The sequence below is a fragment of the Bombina bombina genome, chromosome 4 (genome assembly GCF_027579735.1).
Source record: "Bombina bombina isolate aBomBom1 chromosome 4, aBomBom1.pri, whole genome shotgun sequence".
In the NCBI taxonomy this organism is placed as follows: Eukaryota; Metazoa; Chordata; class Amphibia; order Anura; family Bombinatoridae; genus Bombina; species Bombina bombina.
The window spans coordinates 1,115,289,776-1,115,311,531 of record NC_069502.1 but is presented as its reverse complement, the minus strand read 5'-3'; the positions used below and the strand labels follow the sequence as shown (position 1 = coordinate 1,115,311,531).

The 21,756-nt window shown below is 40.7% G+C and overlaps 1 protein-coding gene across 1 annotated transcript in view; it reads right to left on the bottom strand.

Moving 5' to 3' along the window:
* Positions 1-21,756, bottom strand: part of LOC128658217 (serine/threonine-protein phosphatase 2A 56 kDa regulatory subunit alpha isoform-like) — a 167,325-nt gene that overhangs the window by 54,040 nt on the left and 91,529 nt on the right. Inside the window, exon 5 of the mRNA XM_053712751.1 lies at positions 20,697-20,747. Within this exon, the coding sequence (XP_053568726.1) occupies positions 20,697-20,747 (51 nt within the window). The remainder of the gene's footprint in view (positions 1-20,696; positions 20,748-21,756) is intronic.

Here is a 21,756-nt window from a genome sequence, read left to right as displayed (position 1 = left end):
AACAAACATTTTCTTAAGATAACCCTCTAATTTTTTATCCATTGGATCTGAGAAAGCACAGCTATCCTCCACAGGGATAGTGGTACGCTTGGCTAACGTAGAAACTGCTCCCTCCACCTTAGGGACCGTCTGCCATAAGTCTCGTGTGGTGGCGTCTATAGGGAACATTTTTCTAAATATCGGGGGAGGGGAAAAAGGCACACCGGGTCTATCCCACTCCTTACTTATAATTTCTGTAAGTCTTTTTGGTATAGGAAAAACGTCAGTACACACCGGTACCGCATAGTATCTATCCAACCTACACAATTTCTCTGGTATTGCCACCGTGTCGCAATCATTCAGAGCCGCTAATACCTCCCCTAGTAACACACAGAGGTTCTCAAGCTTAAATTTAAAATTTGAAATTTCTGAATCCGGTCTCCCCGGATCAGAACCGTCACCGACAGAATGAAGCTCACCGTCCTCATGTTCTGCAAATTGTGACGCAGTATCAGACATGGCTCTCGTGTCATCAGCGCGCTCTGTCCTTAACCCAGAGCTATCGCGTTTGCCCCTTAATTCGGGCATATTATATAATACTTCTTTCATAACATTAGCCATATCATGTAAAGTGATTTGTAAGGGCCTAGATGTACTAGGTGTCTCAATCCTACGCATCTCCCGAGCGGGAGACGCAGGTACTGACACGTGAGGAGAGTTAGGCGGCATAACTTCCCCCTCGTTGTCTGGTGATAGCTTCTTTATCGGTACAGATTGACTTTTATTCAAAGCAATATCAATACAATTGGTACACATCGTTCTATTGGGCTCCACATTGGCTTTTTAACAGTTTCCTCTGAATCAGACATGTTTAAACAGACTTAGCAATGAAACTAAGAAGCTTGGAAATCACTTTCAATAAGTTTACAAGCAATATAAAAAACGCTGCAGCGCTTCAAAAATACAGATATAATTAAACAATTCTTAACAAGAAGTGTATTATTAGCAGAGGATTGCACCCATTAGCAAAAGGATGATTAACCCCTCAATACCCAAAACGGATAAAACAGATATTAATTAAGATTTAACGCTTTTAATCACAGTCAGCACACTGTCACAGATCTGCTGTGACTGATTACCTCCCTCACAAATGAAATTTGCAGACCCCTGAGCTCTCTAGAGATGTCCTGGATCAAGGAGGAAGAAACAGGAAGACTGTGCAAGAATTTTAACTGCGCAACAAGGCGCTAAAACAAGGGCCCTCCCATTCCAATCACAACAGTGGGAGCCCTGATATAACGGTTTCCATGCAGAAAAATATGTTAGCCATGTGGAAAAAAATCATGCCCAAGCGATTTATCACCAAAGTACCTCACAAAAACGAATAACATGCCAGTAAACGTTTTATTAAAAAACAACATTTTTCAATGTCATGCAAAGCTATCACTAAGCCTGCTACCAGTCGCTACCACTGCAGAGAAGGCTTAAGTATTATTTCAGTGTTAACAGTATTTTCTCAGTCAAATTCTAGTCCCTAGAATATAACTCGACTGCGCATACATTTATCAGCCTGATACCAGTTGCCACTACTGCATTTAAGGATGTACTTACATCATACGGTAACAGCAGTATTTTCTTAGTCAATTCCATTCCCAGAAAATAAAGTACTGCACATACCTCATTTGCGGAGGACCCCGCATGCTATTCCCAGTTTCTGAAGTTACCCCACTCCTCAGAATGTCGAGAACAGCCAGTGGATCTTAGTTACGCCTGCTAAGACCATAGAAAAAAAACGAAGGCAGTTTCTTCTTCCAAATACTGCCTGAGATAGAAATACAGCACACTCCGGTGCCATTTAAAATAACAAACTTTTGATTGAAGAATAGTTAAGTAAAAACTCCAGCTCCTCTCGCGACCTCCTCCTTTGTTGAGGGTTGCAAGAGAATGACTGGATATGACATGTGAGGGGAGGAGCTATATAGCAGCTCTGCTTGGGTGATCCTCTTGCAACTTCCTGTTGGGAAGGAGAATATATCCCATAAGTAATGGATGACCCGTGGACTGAACACACTTAACAAGAGAAAAAAAGGAATTGGCTAGCTTAAGTGCTCTAAGCTTGTCAAGTATTCATTCAATGGAGTCGCTACCTGTAAAGCCTCAACCAGAGACTAAAACCAGAACGCCGCAGCAGCAGTGACAAAAGCAATGCATGCAAGGGGCTACAGGATAAAACCTTGTTGAATAAACATTTTCTAAAAAAGCACAACTGTCCTCGACAGGGCTAGTGATACGCTTAGCTAGAGTAGAAACTCTTCTCTCCACCTTAGGGACCGTCTGCCATAAGTTCCCGTGTGGTGGCATCTGTTAGAAACAGTTTTCTAAAAATAGGAGGGGAAGAGAACGGCACACCTGGTCTATCCCATTCCTTATTAATAATTTCTGTAAACCTCTTTAGGTATTGAAAGAAACATCAGTACACACCGGCACTGTATAGTATCTATTCAGTCTACACAATTTCTAGCACTGTAATTGTAAACCAGTCATTCAGAGCTGCTAAAACCTTCCTGAGCAACAAGTGGAGGATCTTAAGCATAAATTTTAAATATAGAAATATCGGAATCAGGTTAAATCATCTCCCCTGAATCACAAATATGACCCACTGCATATAGTGAGGCAGTAACAGACATGGTTCTTGACGCATCTGTATGCTCTGTATCTATCCCCAGAGCTATCTCGCTTTCCTTTAATTTCAGGTAGTCTGACTAATACCGCTTCCAGAGTATTATTCATAACCTTCGCCATGTCTTGTAAAGTAAACGCTATAAGCGCCCTTGATGTACTAGGCGCCATTTGAGCGTGAATCCCTGGAGCGGGAGTCGAAGAGTCTGACACGTGGGGAGAGTTAGTCGGCATAACTTCCCCCTCGACAGAATCCTCTGGTGATAATGTTATTAAAGACAAAAAAATTATCTTTATTGTTTAACATGAAATCAGTACATCTGGTACACATTCTAAAATGGGGTTCCACCATGGCTTTTAAACATAATGAACACAGAGCTTCCTCTATGTCAGACATGTTAGAACAGACTAATAATGAGACTAGTAAGCTTGGAAAACACTTTAAATCAAGTTAACAAGCAAATATAAAAAACGTTACTGTGTCTTTAAGAGAAACAAATTTTGTCAGCATTTGAAAAACATTGTAAAAAGGCAGTAAATCAAACGAAATTTTTACAGTATATGTAATAAGTTCACAGAGCATTGCACCCACTTGCAAATGGATGATTAACCCCTTAATGCAAAAAACAGATAAAAAAAAAACGACAGACGTTTTTTAACAGGTACAACAAAACTGCCACAGCTGAGCTGTGGATTACCTTCCCTATAAACGATTTTAGAAGTCTTTTTAGCCCTTTAGAGATGTCCTGTAGTATTCAAAGGACTGCTGAGGGAATCTGGATGATTCATTTTGTAAATTTAACTGTGCAAAAAAGCTCTAAATTAGATCCCTCCCACTCATATTACAACAGTGGGAAACCTCAGTTAACTGTTGCTATGCAGAAATTAAGCCAGCCATGTGGAAAAATTATGCCCCAATAAACCTTATCACCAATGTACCTCAAAAAAACGATTAAACATGCCAGCAAACGTTTTTTAAAACAACCTTCTTTTAAAGAGTATGTATCTCTATTAATAAGCCTGTCTTGCTTTCCCTGCATTAAGGCTTAAATTAGATTATTTCAGTATCAGCAGCATTTTCATAGTCAATTCTATTCCATAGAAAATTACTTTACTGCACATACATTAATAAGCCTGCTAACAGTCGCTTTCACTGCATTAAGGCTTTACTTATATTAATTTGATAACAGCAACATTTTCTTAGTCAATACCATTCCTTAGAAAATAGTTTTACTGCACATACATTAATAAGCCTGCTAACAGTCGCTTTCATTGCATTAAGGCTTTACTTACATTAACTTGGCAATAGCAGCATTTTCTTAGTCAATTCCATTCCTTAGAAAAATATTTTACTGCACATACCTCATTTGCAGGAAAACCCGCACGCTGTCCCCCATCTGAAGTTTACCTCACTCCTCAGAATGTGTGAGAAAACAGCCAGTGGATCTTAGTTACTTCTGCTAAGATCATAGAAAAACGCAGGCAGATTCTTCTTCCAAATACTGCCTGAGAGAAAAACAGCACACTCCGGTGCCATTTAAAAATAACAAACTTTTGATTGAAGAAATAAATTAAGTATAAAACACCACTCCTCTCGCGAACCTCCTTCTATGTTGAGACTTGCAAGAGAATGACTGGATATGGCAGTAAGGGGAGGGGCTATATAGCAACTCTGCTATGGGTGATCTCTTGCAACTTCCTGTTGGGAAGGAGAATATCCCATAAGTAATGGATGATCCGTGGACTGGATACACTTAAGAGAAAATGCAGTTACACTAACAAAATTTTTACAGTGTATGTAATAAGTTAGCAGAGCATTGCACCCACTTGCAAATGGATGATTAACCCCTTAATACCAAAAACGGAATAACAAATGACAAAAACATTTTTTAAACAGTCACAACAACTGCCACAGCTCTACTGTGGCTTTTTACCTCCCTCAATCCGACTTTTGAAGCCTTTTGAGCCCTCCAGAGAAGTCCTGGATCATGCAGGAAGAAGCTGGATGTCTGTGTCTGTAATTTTTGCTGTGCAAAAAAACGCCAAAATAGGCCCCTCCCACTCATATTACAACAGTGGGAAGCCTCAGGGAACTGTTTCTAGGCAAAATTCAAGCCAGCCATGTGGAAAAAACTAGGCCCCAATAAGTTTTATCACCAAACATATGTAAAAAACGATTAAACATGCCAGCAAAAGTTTTAAAAACATAATTTATACTTACCTGTTAATTTATTTCTCTTGTAGTGTATCCAGTCCACGGATCATCCATTACTTATGGGATATTCTCCTTCCCAACAGGAAGTTGCAAGAGATCACCCATAGCAGAGTTGCTATATAGCTCCTCCCCTAACTGCCATATCCAGTCATTCGACCGAAAACATGCAGAGAAAGGAAAAACCATAGGGTGCAGTGGTGACTGTAGTTTAAATGAAAAAATTACCTGCCTTAAAAGGACAGGGCGGGCCGTGGACTGGATACACTACAAGAGAAATAAATTTATCAGGTAAGTATAAATTATGTTTTCTCTTGTTAAGTGTATCCAGTCCACGGATCATCCATTACTTATGGGATACCAATACCAAAGCTAAAGTACACGGATGATGGGAGGGACAAGGCAGGTATTTAAACGGAAGTTACTGCTGCCTATAAAAACCCTTTCTCCCAAAAATAGCCTCCGAAGAAGCAAAGAATCAAATTTGATAAATTTGAAAAAGTATAAAACGCAGACCAAGACTGCGTCTTGTAAATCTGTTCAACAGAAGCCTCATTTTTAAAAAGGCCCAAGTGAAAACCATAGCTCTAGTAGAATGAGCTGTAATCCCTTCAGGAGGCTGCTGTCCAGCAGTCTCCTAAGCTAAATGAATTGTGCTTTTTTTTAAAACCAAAAGACAGAGAGGTTGCTGAAGTCTTTGACCTCTCCTCTGACCAGAATAGACAACAAACAAGGTGAATGTTTGATAAAGATCTGTAGTAGCTTGTAAGTAAAACTTTAAAGGACGAACCACGTCCAAAGTGTGTAATAGACGTTCCTTCTTTGAAGAAGGATAAGGGTACAAGAATGGAACAACAATTTGAGTGATATTCTTGTTAGATACCACCTTAGGTAAAAACCCAGGTTGGTACACAGGACCACCTTATCCGTACGGAGGACCAGATAAGGAGAATTACATTGTAATGCAGATAACTCGGAGACTCTACGAGCCGAGGAAATAGCTACCAAAAAGGAACTTTCCAAGATAAAAGTTTGATATCTATGGAATGAAAAAGGTTCAAACGGATCTCCTTGAAGAACCTTAAGAACCAGGTTTAAGCTCCATGGCGGAGCAACAGTTTTAAACACAGGCTTGGTTCTAACCAAAGCCTGACCAAATGCCTGAACATCTAGAATATCTGCCAGACGCTTGTGCAAAAGAATAGACAGAGTAAAAATCTGTCCTTTTAAGGAACTAGCTGACAACCCTTTTCTCAAAATCATCGTGGAGAAAAGATAATATCCTTGGAATCCCGAATTTACTCCATGAGTAACCCTTGGATTCATAACAATAAGATATTTACACCATATCTATGTTAATTTTCCTAGAGACAGGATTTCATGCCTGTATTAAGGTATCAATGACTGACTCGGAGAAGTCATGCTTTGATAACATCAAGCGTTCAGTCTCCAGGCAGTCCATCTCAGATTAGTTATATTTAGATGGTTGAAAAGACCCTGAGGTAGAGGGTCCTGTCTCAGAAACAGAGACCGTGGTGGAAAGGATGACATGTCCACCAGATCTGTATACCAGGACCTGCGTGGCCACGCAGGCGCTGCCAAAAACACCAAAGCACTCTCCTGCTTGATCTTGTGTAAACACCTCCGGAGGGAATCCCACTCCTCCAGATGAAAAGTCTGACGACTTAGAAAATCCGCCTCCCAGTTCTCAACACCTGGGATATGGATAGCTGACAGACAAGAGAGAGTCTCTGTCCAGTGAATTATTTTAAGACTGCTAACATCGCTAGGAAACTATGTTCCCCCTTGATGGATGATGTAAGTCACAGTCGTGATATTGTCCGACTGAAAAATAATGTACCTCAGAGTTGCTAACTGAGGCCAAGTCTGAAGAGCATGGAATACCGCTCCCAGTTCCAGAATATACCTTAGAAGGAGGGTCTCCTCCTGAGTCCACTATCCCTGAGCCTTCAGGGAGTTCCAGACTGTATCCCAACCTAAAAGGCTGGCATCTGTTGTAACAATTGTCCCATCTGACCTGCGGAAAGTCATACCCTTGGACAGATGGACCCGAGATAGTCCCCAGAGAAGAGAATCTCTGGTCTCTTGGTCCAGATTTAACAGGAGAACAAATCTGTGTAATCCCCGTTCCTCTGACTGAGTCTGCATAGTTGCAGCGGTCTGAAATGAAGGCGTGCAAACGGTACTATGTCCCTTGCCGCTACCATTAAGCCAATTACATTCATATACTGAGCCACCAAAGGGCGCGGATGGAATGAAGAACACAGCAGAAATTTAGAAACTTTGACAACCTGGACTCCGTCAGGTAAATTTTCATTTCTACAAAATCTATCAGAATCCCTAGGAGGGAAACCCTTGAGATTGGAGATAGAGAACTCTTCCTGTTCACTTTTCCACCCATGCGATCTCAGAAATGGCAGTACTACGTCCGTATGAGACTTGGCAACTTGGATGTTTGACGCCTGTATCAGGATGTCTAAATAAGGGGCCACTTCTATGCCCCGCGGCTTAAGGACTGCCAAAGCGACCCCAGAACCTCTATAAAGATTCTTGGGGCTGTAGTTAACCCTAAAGGAAAGAACTACAAAACTGGTAATGCCTGTTTAAAAAGGCAACATGAAAAACCGATGGTAATCTTTCTGCATCGTAATGCGAGGATAAGCATCTTTCAAATCCATTGTAGCCCTCTAGTGACTCTCCTGGATCATAGTTAAGATGGTATGAATAGTTTCCAACTTAAATGATGGAATTCTGAGGAATTTGTTTAAGATCTTTAAATCCAAAATAGATTTGAAGGTTCCCTCTCCTTGGGAACCACAAACAGATTTGAGGAAAAACTCTATCCCTGTTCCTCCCCTGGAACTGGATGGGTCTCGTACACAGTGTAAGAATGCCTCTTTCTTTATCTGGTTTGCAGATAATAGTGAAAGGTGAAATCTCCCCTCCTTTGGGGGAAAGCTTTGAAATCCAGAAGATATCTCTGGGATATAATTTCCAATGCCCAGGGATCCTGGGCCTCTCTCTCACATCCACGCCAGGGCGAAAGATGAAAGTCTGCCCCCTACAGGATCCGTTACCGGATAGGGAGCCGTTCTACCTGCTGTCTTAGAGGCAGCAGCAGGCTCCTTGGCCTGCTTATCTTTGTTCCAGGTCTGGTTGTCACCAGACCGTCTTGGAGTTTCGAAAATTAGACTTTTTTTTCCTGAGGAAGGGCATTACCTTTTCCTCCAGTGATATTAGTAATAATCTCCTTCAAACCAGGCCCAAATAGGGTCTGCCCCTTGAAAAGGAGTTAAGTAGCTTATTTATTAAAGTCACGACAGCGGACCATAATATAAGCCTTAGCGCTGTGCGCGCCAGCATAGTAAAAACAGAATTCTTAGCCGTTAGTTTAGTCAAAAGAAAACAAGGCATCAGAAAAAAAGGAATTGGCTAGCTTAAGTGCTCTAAGCTTGTCAAGTATTCATTCAATGGAGTCGCTACCTGTAAAGCCTCAACCAGAGACTCAAACCAGAACGCCGCAGCAGCAGTGACAAAAGCAATGCATGCAAGGGGCTACAGGATAAAAACTTGTTGAATAAACATTTTCTAAAAACAGAATTTATGCTTACCTGATAAATTACTTTCTCCAACAGTGTGTCCGGTCCACGGCGTCATCCTTACTTGTGGGAATATCTCTTCCCCAACAGGAAATGGCAAAGAGTCCCAGCAAAGCTGGCCATATAGTCCCTCCTAGGCTCCGCCCACCCCAGTCATTCGACCGACGGACAGGAGGAAAAAAATAGGAGAAACCATATGGTACCGTGGTGACTGTAGTTAGAGAAAATAATTCATCAGACCTGATTAAAAAACCAGGGCGGGCCGTGGACCGGACACACCGTTGGAGAAAGTAATTTATCAGGTAAGCATAAATTCTGTTTTCTCCAACATTGGTGTGTCCGGTCCACGGCGTCATCCTTACTTGTGGGAACCAATACCAAAGCTTTAGGACACGGATGAAGGGAGGGAGCAAATCAGGTCACCTAAACGGAAGGCACCACGGCTTGCAAAACCTTTCTCCCAAAAATAGCCTCCGAAGAAGCAAAAGTATCAAATTTGTAAAATTTGGCAAAAGTGTGCAGTGAAGACCAAGTCGCTGCCTTACATATCTGATCAACAGAAGCCTCGTTCTTGAAGGCCCATGTGGAAGCTACAGCCCTAGTGGAGTGAGCTGTGATTCTTTCAGGAGGCTGCCGTCCGGCAGTCTCATAAGCCAATCGGATGATGCTTTTAAGCCAAAAGGAAAGAGAGGTAGAAGTCGCTTTTTGACCTCTCCTTTTACCAGAATAGACGACAAACAGAGAAGAAGTTTGTCTGAAGTCTTTCGTAGCTTCTAAGTAGAACTTTAGAGCACGGACTACATCTAAATTGTGTAGCAAACGTTCCTTCTTTGAAACTGTATTCGGACACAAAGAAGGTACAACTATCTCCTGATTAAAATTTTTGTTGGAAACAACCTTTGGTAAAAAACCAGGCTTAGTACGCAAAACAACCTTATCTGAATGGAACACCAGATAGGGTGGAGTACATTGTAGAGCAGATAGCTCAGAAACTCTTCTAGCAGAAGAAATAGCAACCAAAAACAAAACTTTCCAAGATAACAACCTAATATCTACGGAATGTAAAGGTTCAAACGGAACCCCTTGAAGAACTGAAAGAACTAGATTTAAACTCCAGGGAGGAGTCAAAGGTCTGTAAACAGGCTTGATCCGAACCAAAGCCTGAACAAATGCTTGAACATCTGGCACAACTGCCAGTCGTTTGTGTAGTAGGACAGATAAAGCAGAAATCTGTCCCTTTAGAGAACGTGCAGATAATCCTTTATCCAAACCTTCTTGTAGAAAGGAAAGAATCCTAGGAATCTTTATCTTATTCCATGGGAATCCCTTGGATTCACACCAGCAGATATATCTTTTCCATATTTTATGGTAAATCTTTCTAGTTACCGGTTTTCTGGCTTGAACCAGAGTATCTATCACGGAATCTGAAAACCCACGCTTTGATAGAATCAAGGGTTCAATCTCCAAGCCGTCAGCTGGAGGGAGACCAGATTTGGATGTTCGAATGGACCCTGAACAAGAAGGTCCTGTCTCAAAGGTAGCTTCCATGGTGGAATCGATGACATATTCACCAGGTCTGCATACCAAGTCCTGCGTGGCCACGCAGGAGCTATCAAGATCACCAAGGACCTCTCCTGTTTGATCCTGGCTACCAGCCTGGGAATGAGAGGAAACGGTGGAAACACATAAGCTAGGTTGAAGGTCCAAGGTGCTACTAGTGCATCCACTAGAGTCGCCTTGGGATCCCTGGATCTGGACCCGTAGCAAGGAACCTTGAAGTTCTGACGAGACGCCATCAGATCCATATCTGGAATGCCCCATAGTTGCGTCAACTGAGCAAAGATCTCCGGGTGGAGTTCCCACTCCCCCGGATGGAATGTCTGACGACTCAAATAATCCGCTTCCCAGTTTTCCACACCTGGAATGTGGATCGCAGACAGGTGGCAGGAGTGATTCTCCGCCCATTGTATTATCTTGGTCACTTCTTTCATCGCCAGGGAACTCCTTGTTCCCCCCTGATGATTGAGATACGCAACAGTCGTCATGTTGTCTGATTGGAATCTTATGAATCTGGCCTTTGCTAGCTGAGGCCAAGCCCTGAGAGCATTGAATATCGCTCTTAGTTCCAGAATGTTTATCGGGAGAAGAGACTCTTCCCGAGACCACAGTCCCTGAGCTTTCAGGGATTCCCAGACCGCGCCCCAGCCCACTAGGCTGGCGTCGGTCGTGACGATGACCCACTCTGGACTGCGGAAGCTCATTCCCTGGGATAGGTGATCCTGGGTTAGCCACCAACGGAGTGAGTCTCTGGTCTTCTGATCTACTTGAATCACTGGAGACAAGTCTGTATAGTCCCCATTCCACTGTTTCAGCATGCACAGTTGTAATGGTCTTAGATGAATTCGCGCAAAAGGAACTATGTCCATTGCTGCAACCATCAATCCTACTACTTTCATGCACTGAGCTACGGAAGGACGAGGAATAGAATGAAGAACTTGACAAGAGTTTAGAAGTTTTGATTTTCTGACTTCTGTCAAGAAAATCCTCATTTCTAAGGAATCTATTATTGTTCCCAAGAAGGGAACTCTTGTCGACAGAGACAGGGAACTTTTTTCTATGTTCACCTTCCATCCGTGAGATCTGAGAAAGGCCAGAACGATGTCTGAGTGAGCCTTTGCCTTTGAAAGAGACGACGCTTGTACTAGAATGTCGTCCAAGTACGGTACTACTGCAATGCCCCTTGGTCTTAGAACCGCTAGAAGGGATCCGAGTACCTTTGAGAAAATCATTGGAGCAGTGGCTAACCCGAATGGAAGGGCCACAAACTGGTAATGTTTGTCCAGAAAGGCGAACCTTAGGAACTGATGATGTTCTTTGTGGATAGGAATATGTAGATACGCATCCTTTAGATCCACAGTAGTCATAAATTGACCTTCCTGAATTGTGGGTAGAATCGTTTGAATGGTTTCCATCTTGTACGATGGTACTCTGAGAAATTTGTTTAGGATCTTTAGATCCAGGATTGGTCTGAAAGTTTCCTCTTTTTTGGGAACCACAAACAGATTTGAGTAAAATCACATTCCTTGTTCCGCCGTTGGAACTGGGTGTATCACTCCCATCTTTAACAGATCTTCTACACAATGTAAGAATGCCTGTCTTTTTATTTGGTTTGAGGATAAGTGAGACATGTGGAACCTTCCCCTTGGGGGTAGTTCCTTGAATTCCAGAAGATAACCCTGAGAAACTTTCTAGCGTCCAGGGATCCTGAACATCTCTTGCCCAAGCCTGAGCAAAGAGAGAGAGTCTGCCCCCCACTAGATCCGTTCCCGGATCAGGGGCTACTCCTTCATGCTGTTTTGTTAGCAGTGGCAGGCTTCTTGGCCTGCTTACCCTTGTTCCAGCCTTGCATCGGTTTCCAGGCTGGTTTGGTCTGTGAGGTATTACCCTCTTGTTTAGAGGATGCAGAATTAGAGCCCGGTCCGTTCCTGAAATTACGAAAGGAACGAAAATTAGACTTATTCTTGGCTTTGAAAGGCCTATCTTGTGGGAGGGCGTGGCCCTTTCCCCCAGTGATGTCTGAGATAATCTCTTTCAATTCTGGCCCGAAGAGAGTTTTACCCTTGAAGGGGATATTAAGCAATTTTGTCTTGGATGATACATTCGCTGACCAAGACTTTAACCAAAGCGTTCTGCGCGCCACAATTGCAAACCCTGAATTTTTCGCCGCTAATCTAGCTATTTGCAAAGCGGCATCTAAAATAAAAGAGTTAGCCAACTTAAGTGCGTGAACTCTGTCCATAACCTCCTCATATGGAGTCTCTCTACTGAGCGACTTTTCTAGTTCCTCGAACCAGAACCACGCCGCTGTAGTGACAGGAACAATGCACGAAATGGGTTGAAGAAGGTAACCTTGCTGTATAAAAATCTTTTTAAGCAAACCCTCCAATTTTTTATCCATAGGATCTTTGAAAGCACAATTATCCTCGATAGGAATAGTAGTGCGCTTGTTTAGAGTAGAAACTGCCCCCTCGACCTTAGGGACTGTCTGCCATAAGTCCTTTCTGGGGTCGACCATAGGAAATAATTTCTTAAATATAGGAGGGGGAACAAAAGGTATGCCGGGCTTCTCCCATTCCTTATTCACTATGTCCGCCACCCGCTTGGGTATAGGAAAAGCGTCGGGGTGCACCGGAACCTCTAGGAACTTGTCCATCTTGCATAATTTTTCTGGAATGACCAGGTTGTCAATATCATCCAGAGTAGATAACACCTCCTTAAGCAGTGCCCGGAGATGTTCTAATTTAAATTTAAATGTCACAACATCAGGTTCAGCCTGTTGGGAAATTTTTCCTGAATCCGAAATTTCCCCATCTGACAAAACCTCCCTCATGGCCCCTTCAGATTGGTGTGAGGGTATGACAGAACAATTATCATCAGCGCCCTCCTGCTCTTCAGTGTTTAAAGCAGAGCAATCGCGCTCTCTCTGATATGCAGGCATTTTGGATAAAATATTTGCTATGGAGTTATCCATTACAGCCGTCAATTGTTGCATGGTAATAAGCATTGGCGCTCTAGAAGTACTAGGGGCCTCCTGCGTGGGCAAAACTGGTGTAGACACAGAAGGAGATGATGTAGAACCATGTCTACTCCCTTCATCTGATGAATCATCTTGGGCAACTTCATTATCTGTGACAGTACTGTCCTTACTGTGTTTGGACGCTTTAGCACAATTATCACATAATTTAGAAGGGAGAGACACATTGACTTTCATACATATAGAACATAGCTTATCTGAAGGCACAGACATGTTAAACAGGCTTAAACTTGTCAGTAAAACACAAAAACCGTTTTAAATCAAAACCGTTACTGTCTCTTTAAATTTTAAACAGAGCACACTTTATTACTGAATATGTGAAAAAATATGAAGGACATGTTCAAAATTTACCAAAATTTCACCAAAGTGTCTTAAAGCATTAAAAGTATTGCACACCAACTTTCAGAGCTTTAACCCTTAAAAAATAGAAACCGGAGCCGGTTACAGTTTTAACCCCTCTACAGTCCCAGCTACAGCCTTTGCTGCGACTCTACCAAACCCAGAGGGGAATACGATACCAAATGACGCCTTCTAGGAACTTTTCCAACTATTTTCAGGTCCTCACACATGCATCTGCATGTCTTGCTCTCAAAAACAACTGCGCAGTAATGGCGCGAAAATGAGGCTCAGCCTACAACTGGGAAGGCCCTTCCTGACTGGAAAAGGTGTCTAACATAGTGCCTGACGTTAAAAAACGTTCCCCAAGTTTATAAATGTGAAATACCAGCATAAACATGTATAAAATGCCCAAATAAAGCAATTGATTTTGCCCATAAAAGTGTCTACCAGTTTTATAGCCCATATTAAGCCCTTTATTCTGCTTGAGACTAAGAAAATGGCTTACCGGTCCCCATGAGGGGAAATGACAGCCTTCCAGCATTACACAGTCTTGTTAGAAATATGGCTAGTCATACCTTAAGCAGAAAAGTCTGCTAACTGTTTCCCCCAACTGAAGTTACTTCATCTCAACAGTCCTATGTGGAAACAGCAAAGGATTTTAGTTACTGTCTGCTAAAATCATCTTCCTCTCACCAACAGAATTCTTCATCTCTTTCTGTTTCAGAGTAAATAGTACATACCAGCACTATTTTAAAATAAACTCTTGATAGTAGAATAAAAAACTACAACTAAACACCACATACTCTTAACCATCTCCGTGGAGATGTTGCCTGTGCAACGGCAAAGAGAATGACTGGGGTGGGCGGAGCCTAGGAGGGACTATATGGCCAGCTTTGCTGGGACTCTTTGCCATTTCCTGTTGGGGAAGAGATATTCCCACAAGTAAGGATGACGCCGTGGACCGGACACACCAATGTTGGAGAAAAAGCACAACTGTCCTCGACAGGGCTAGTGATACGCTTAGCTAGAGTAGAAACTCTTCTCTCCACCTTAGGGACCGTCTGCCATAAGATCCCGTGTGGTGGCATCTGTTAGAAACAGTTTTCTAAAAATAGGAGGGGAAGAGAACGGCACACCTGGTCTATCCCATTCCTTATTAATAATTTCTGTAAACCTCTTTAGGTATTGAAAGAAACATCAGTACACACCGGCACTGTATAGTATCTATTCAGTCTACACAATTTCTAGCACTGTAATTGTAAACCAGTCATTCAGAGATGCTAAAACCTCCCTGAGCAACAAGTGGAGGATCTTAAGCATAAATTTTAAATATAGAAATATCGGAATCAGGTTAAATCATCTCCCCTGAATCACAAATATGACCCACTGCATATAGTGAGGCAGTAACAGACATGGTTCTCGACGCATCTGTATGCTCTGTATCTATCCCCAGAGCTATCTCGCTTTCCTTTAATTTCAGGTAGTCTGACTAATACCGCTCCCAGAGTATTATTCATAACTTTCGCCATGTCTGGTAAAATAAACGCTATAAGCGCCCTTGATGTACTTGGCGCCATTTGAGCGTGAATCCCTGGAGCGGGAGTCGAAGAGTCTGACACATGGGGAGAGTTAGACGCATAACTTCCCCCTCGACAGAAACCTCTGATAAAATAAACGCTATGGGCGCCCTTGAACCACTTGGCGCCATTTGAGCGTGAGTCCCTAAAGCGGGAGTCAAAGGGTCTGACACGTGGGGAGAGTTAGTCGGCATAACTTCCCCCTCGACAGAATCCTCTGGTGATGTTTTTAAAGACAAAAAATGATCTTTATTGTTTAACATGAAATCAGTACATCTGGTACACATTCTAAAATGGGGTTCCACCATGGCTTCTAAACATAATGAACACAGAGCTTCCTCTATGTCAGACATGTTAGAACAGACTAATAATGAGACTAGTAAGCTTGGAAAACACTTTAAATCAAGTTAACAAGCAAATATAAAAAACGTTACTGTGCCTTTAAGAGAAACAAATTTTGCCAGCATTTGAAAAACATTGTAAAAAGGCAGTAAATCAAACGAAATTTTTACAGTATATGTAATAAGTTCACAGAGCATTGCACCCACTTGCAAATGGATGATTAACCCCTTAATGCAAAAAACAGATAAAAAAAACGACAGACGTTTTTTAACAGGTACAACAAAACTGCCACAGCTGAGCTGTGGATTACCTTCCCTATAAAACGATTTTGGAAGTCTTTTTAGCCCTTTAGAGATGTCCTGTAGTATTCAAAGGACTGCTGAGGGAATCTGGATGATTCATTTTGTAAATTTAACTGTGCAAAAAAGCTCTAAATTAGATCCCTCCCACTCATATTACAACAGTGGGAAACCTCAGTTAACTGTTGCTATGCAGAAATTAAGCCAGCCATGTGGAAAAATTATGCCCCAATAAACCTTATCACCAATGTACCTAAAAAAAACGATTAAACATGCCAGCAAACGTTTTTAAAACAACCTTCTTTTAAAGAGTATGTATCTCTATTAATAAGCCTGTCTTGCTTTCTCTGCATTAAGGCTTAAATTAGATTATTTCAGTATCAGCAGCATTTTCATAGTCAATTCCATTCCATAGAAAATTACTTTACTGCACATACATTAATAATTCTGCTAACAGTCGCTTTCACTGCATTAAGGCTTTACTTATATTAATTTGGTAACAGCAGCATTTTCTTAGTCAATTCCATTCCTTAGAAAATTGTTTTACTGCACATACATTAATAAGCCTGCTAACAGTCGCTTTCACTGCATTAAGGCTTTACTTACATTAATTTGGTAACAGCAGCATTTTCTTAGTCAATTCCATTCCTTAGAAAAATATTTTACTGCACATACCTCATTTGCAGGAAAGGCCGCACGCTGTCCCCCATCTGAAGTTTACCTCACTCCTCAGAATGTGTGAGAAAACAGCCAGTGGATCTTAGTTACTTCTGCTAAGATCATAGAAAAAACGCAGGCAGATTCTTCTTCCAAATACTGCCTGAGAGAAAAACAGCACACTCCGGTGCCATTTAAAAATAAACTTTTGATTGAAGAAATAAAACACCACTCCTCTTGCGGACCTCCTATGTTGAGAGTTGCAAGAGAATGACTGGGTATGGCAGTTAGGGGAGGAGCTATATAGCAACTCTGCTATGGGTGATCTCTTGCAACTTCCTGTTGGGAAGGAGAATATCCCATAAGTAATGGATGATCCGTGGACTGGATACACTTAACAAGAGAAATACACTTTTATAAGAGTATGTATATCTATTAATAAGCCTGATACCAGTCGCTATCACTGCATTTAAGGCTTTACTTACATTACTTCGGTATCAGCAGCATTTTCTAGCAAATTCCATCCCTAGAAAAATATTTTTTTTTTTTTATTTTTTTTTAAATTAATAATTTATTTTGCCATATAAAGTAAAGCAAATAATAAAACAAATCTTATATTGGCGCATCCTATATAACCACAAAACACAAACATAAGAAAATAGACTAGGTGAAAATCCCATGGTGAGTATAAACTACATATAATTTTTTTTTTAAGTGTACTATTTTTCTAGAAAAATATTTTAACTGCACATACCTTATTGCAGGAAAACCTGCACGCTATTCCCCCTCTGAAGTTACCTCACTCCTCAGAATATGTGAGAACAGCAAAGGATCTTAGTTTACTTCTGCTAAGATCATAGAAAACGCAGGTAGATTCTTCTTCTAAATACTGCCTGAGATAAACAGTACACTCCGGGTACCATTTAAAAATAACAAACTTTTGATTGAAGAAATAAACTAAGTATAAAACACCACAGTCCTCTTACGACCTCCATCTTAGTTGAGAGTTGCAAGAGAATGACTGGATATGGCAGTGAGGGGAGGAGCTATATAGCAGCTCTGCTGTGGGTGATCCTCTTGCAACTTCCTGTTGGGAAGGAGAATATCCCACAAGTAATGGATGATCCGTGGACTGGATACACTTAACAAGAGAAAAAGGCACAGCTGTGACACTGACTGATTGAAAATGCAAATAAATAGTTAGGAGGACCCTGAAGAAAACAGAGTTCTTGAAAGTTTATTTTGAAACCTCGCCTCCAGAGAAAACCAATCTCCTTGTGCTCGCCTGGACCCCCATACTGCCCCCAACCTGAAAGACTTGCATCTGATGGAATTATTGGCATGGTTGGACAAAGGAAGATGCCCCTAAAGAAATGCAATAGAGATTTGTCCACCATGAGAGGGACTGTCTCAACTTTAGAGGTAGAGCTAATCCTTGCAACACTGAAGAGATTGGAAAGAGAGACAGAAGAGATATAAAAGTTGACAGAAACTTTAAACTCCTTTGTACCGATAAGAAAAGTCTTATAGACTGATATAGTCAATAAAGACTCCTAGAAAAGAAACTCCAGTATATGGAGAAAGAGAACTCTTTAGAAAAATTGATTCTCCAATCATGTTTGCAAAAAGATAAGAAAGGTTTGTATGATAAAATGCAGTAAAGCTAAAGATTGAGACTGAATCAAGATATCATCCAGGTAAGAGCCACCAAAAGACCTTGAACTCTGTTAGAGACAGGAGAGTTCCCAGAACATAGGTAGAAATGCTGGACGATGTATCCAAACCGAATGGAAGAGCAACAAACAAAGACTGTCATGAAAGGCAAACTTCAAAAACTCATAATAGGCTTTGATGACAGGGATATGAAGTAAACCATCTTTCATATCTATCATGGACAGACCTTTATAATCTCTAGTGAACCAGAGGGAGACTTTTGAATGTTTCCATCTTGGAAGAAGGAACCCAGAGAAAACTTGCTTGGAGATTAAAAAAACTAGCATAAGATTGTAGAACCTCTCTTTCTTAGGAACAATAAAAAGGGATTGACAGAAAAACTCTAGTCTTGTTCCAACACAGGAACTGGGACTATAAATCCCAAGATTTCCAGGTTTAAAACAGCTTAATAAAGTAATTGACTTTACAGAGACCCCTGGAACAAGAGGCATAATACTTTTCGTCCTGAGAATTAGGGGCCTAGACACCTACAGTACATAAAACTCTTTAAGCAAAGTGCAAAGCATGAACATGAATAAAGAGGAATATGTATTGTGACCAGAGACCGAGTCTTGATCATCTAAATTTATTTCACCTTCAGAAAGCAAATCTGAAGAGACAAAAGCAAAATCAATAATAATAAATTTAAAAGATCTGATCTTAGAGAAATGTACAGTGCAAAAACTGAAGCATTCCCCTGTATAGCACAAACAGAGGGGGAAAAAATTCAATGTGGAGGAAAGGTAGTATTGATCTGATGGTTATACATAAAATGATAGAAATATTGTAGTAATTTCAAAGCTGAGCTGGGGATACAGGTATCAGCACAAAATTACACTCAAAGTAAGTAAATAAGTCAACAATGGATCTACTCACTAAAGGATCTACATTAGAAGTAGTGGGGACAGTTCGAGAATGCTCCATAAGATGTACAGACAAATAAAAAATACCACACAAAGTAGCAGTTTAAAACATAGTATACAGAAACACAAATATAAAAGGGGTACCTATATAAAAGGGGTACCTTGCATTCAATCTTCAATGTGCGGCTGGAGATCACATGAGGAGGAGATCTGTGCCCATGTTCTGAAGAGGAGAACTGGCGATGACCTTGCAGAAGACTTAGCCGCTGCCACCAGGATTAAGATAGAAGATGGGCCGCGGCCTGGATGAAAATTGAAGAAGATGGTCCCGCGATGGATGAAAATGAATATAAACTGACCTTTATTATTCCATGGTATAATACAGGTCAGTTTATATTAATCTGCCAAGGCTGGAGTACCTTTTTCAAAGACTTATTGATACGGAGGGGGTGGCTGACTGCGCCTAATTGTTGGGTTGCTGTTCCCCAATTCTTGTTTCTCTTCATCATTGGTGAGTACTACTTTTTGGCTTAGTGTTAGGGTGTTTGTTTGGGGTGGTGTTTTTTTTTAGATTAGGTTTTTTTTTTTTTATTGGGCAGAAAAAGAGATGAATGCCCTTTTTAAGGGAGATGCAAATCCAAATGCCCTTTTCAGGGCAATGGGTATATTAGTTTTTATTTTTTAGTTATTTTTTTTTTTGGGGGGGGGGGGGGGGGGGTAATGTTAGGAGATTTTATTTTATTTTTATGTAAAAGAGCTGTTAGCTTTGGGGCAATGTTTTTTTTATTTTCTGTATTAGGTTTTTTTTTGTAATGGTAGGGTTTTTTATTTTTTGTAATGGTAGCATTTTTTATTTTTAGTAATGTTAGTTTTTTTAATTTAAGCTTAGGTTATAATTTTGCTTAATAGGTAAGTTTATTTTTTAAAGGTAGTATATTTTTACTTTCATTTAGGTGTATTTTAATTGTGGTTAAGTTAGGGGGTTTAGTAATTAGATTAATACTTTGAGCTGCGGGCGGAAGGAGGTGTAGGGGTTAACAAGATGTATTTAGTGGTTGCAATGTGGGGAGATGGCAGTTTAGGGTTAATAGATTTATTTAGTGGTTGCGGTGTGGGGGATGGTGGTTTAGGGGTAATAGATTTATTTAGTGGTTGTGATGTGGGGGGGTGGAGGTTTAGAGGTTAATAGTGCAGTTTATGGATGTAAGTGTACATTGTAAGGTATTTTTTATGTGTTTTGTGAAACTTTTATGTTCCGCAAAACACATAACTACCAGGTCTTTGAGTGCGGAATGGGAAAGACAGAATCGCACGACTTGTTATATCAAATCAATGACCATTCCGCACACAAAGACCATATCGCGCGCCCAGAAAAGCCATACCATGCATCTTGTAATCTAGGTCCATGCCTGCAGTTGCAGGGATGACTGCTACCAGTGGATAGCCCATCCAGTACTGTATAAGTAACAGCATAGGATTCACCACTATAAGAGTATTCTCACGACCCGCCCAACAGGAGGAGGCTTGGGGACCGGTCCCTGCAACAGATGTGGCAGCCTTGTGACTAACTCCTACCACCAGAAGTAATTATGCTCCACTACACTCTAATATTCCAATCGCCCCATCCATCTTTTCTGTAGCAGTTCTCTGAGGGGAAAATGGACCTCAAACGAAGAATTGCGAACACCTAAGGCACATTCATTGCATATTACTAAAGAAATAGCACCACTGACTGAGCTAAACATTTTTTTATGATATTTTTATAATTTAGAATAAAAATTACAAGAGAATTCTCCTATAACGGGTAAAAAAGCAACCATACCTCTTTCTGACTGCAAGTTTTAGGCCAGAATTTAAGCAATCCTCGAATAACCTATAAAACAAATCACCCATTTTTTTTTAAAAAAAAAATATCACCCAACAAAAACAATGAGATTCTAAAAAATAGTTTGAGATAAAAATCAGTGTCTGTTTTGGCCCAAACTCTGTAAATACCTTCAATGAGCATTTTTTAAAAACATTTATTGCAGTGTATGTAGGTTATGGATTAATCTTTTACTGTACAAATGAATACATGGAAAGCAGGACTAATACTATTATTAGCTCAGCTTCACTTGAGTGTAACAACTGATTGTCATACATGGCTTATTTTTAACTTCCAGATCCTCCTACTCAAAATTAAGAATATATTACTCATTAGAATTGCTCTAAAGCACCATTTTCTCTACTTTTAACAGATTTGTGTAAGAAGGTGGTACCAAAACTGACAAGCGGAATTTCATTTTTGTAAATATATTCTGTTAAGTAAAAATTTCAGCTTAACAGCACTTAAAGTAATAATATATTTAATATGTAGATTATGTGGAGTAAAGGGCATAACAAATGAAAATGAGAACACAGCTTTTATATTTTTTTTTTAGGACTGCAACATCTAAATCGGTAAAACTGATCAAAAAAATAGTTGTCAACGAATATCATTATTGATTAGGTGGTCTGCGATTAGTTGATCAGTTGCACGGCACCTGCTGATTCACTCTAGAGCTGAAAATAGTTGTCAACGAATCTCATTATCGATTAATTAGTTTGTGAATAGTTGGTTTGCACACAGACAACACCAGCTGCTACACTCCGATGAACTCATGAACATGATATTGTGTTTTATGTATAATATACAAAGGTTTCATGCGATAAACAATATCAGAGTAGACCTGAATTAAACAAGTAGTAAATGAGCAGTAAAGGTATATGCTTTGCTGCAATTACTGGATACGTCCAAGCAAATCGGGCCAGTGCCTGTAATATATCATGCAGTTAATCCCAATTAATAGGAGCACAGTGCTTGTCTCGGTACCCCAAAGCCAGTGTCTAGGATGCCGGTATGG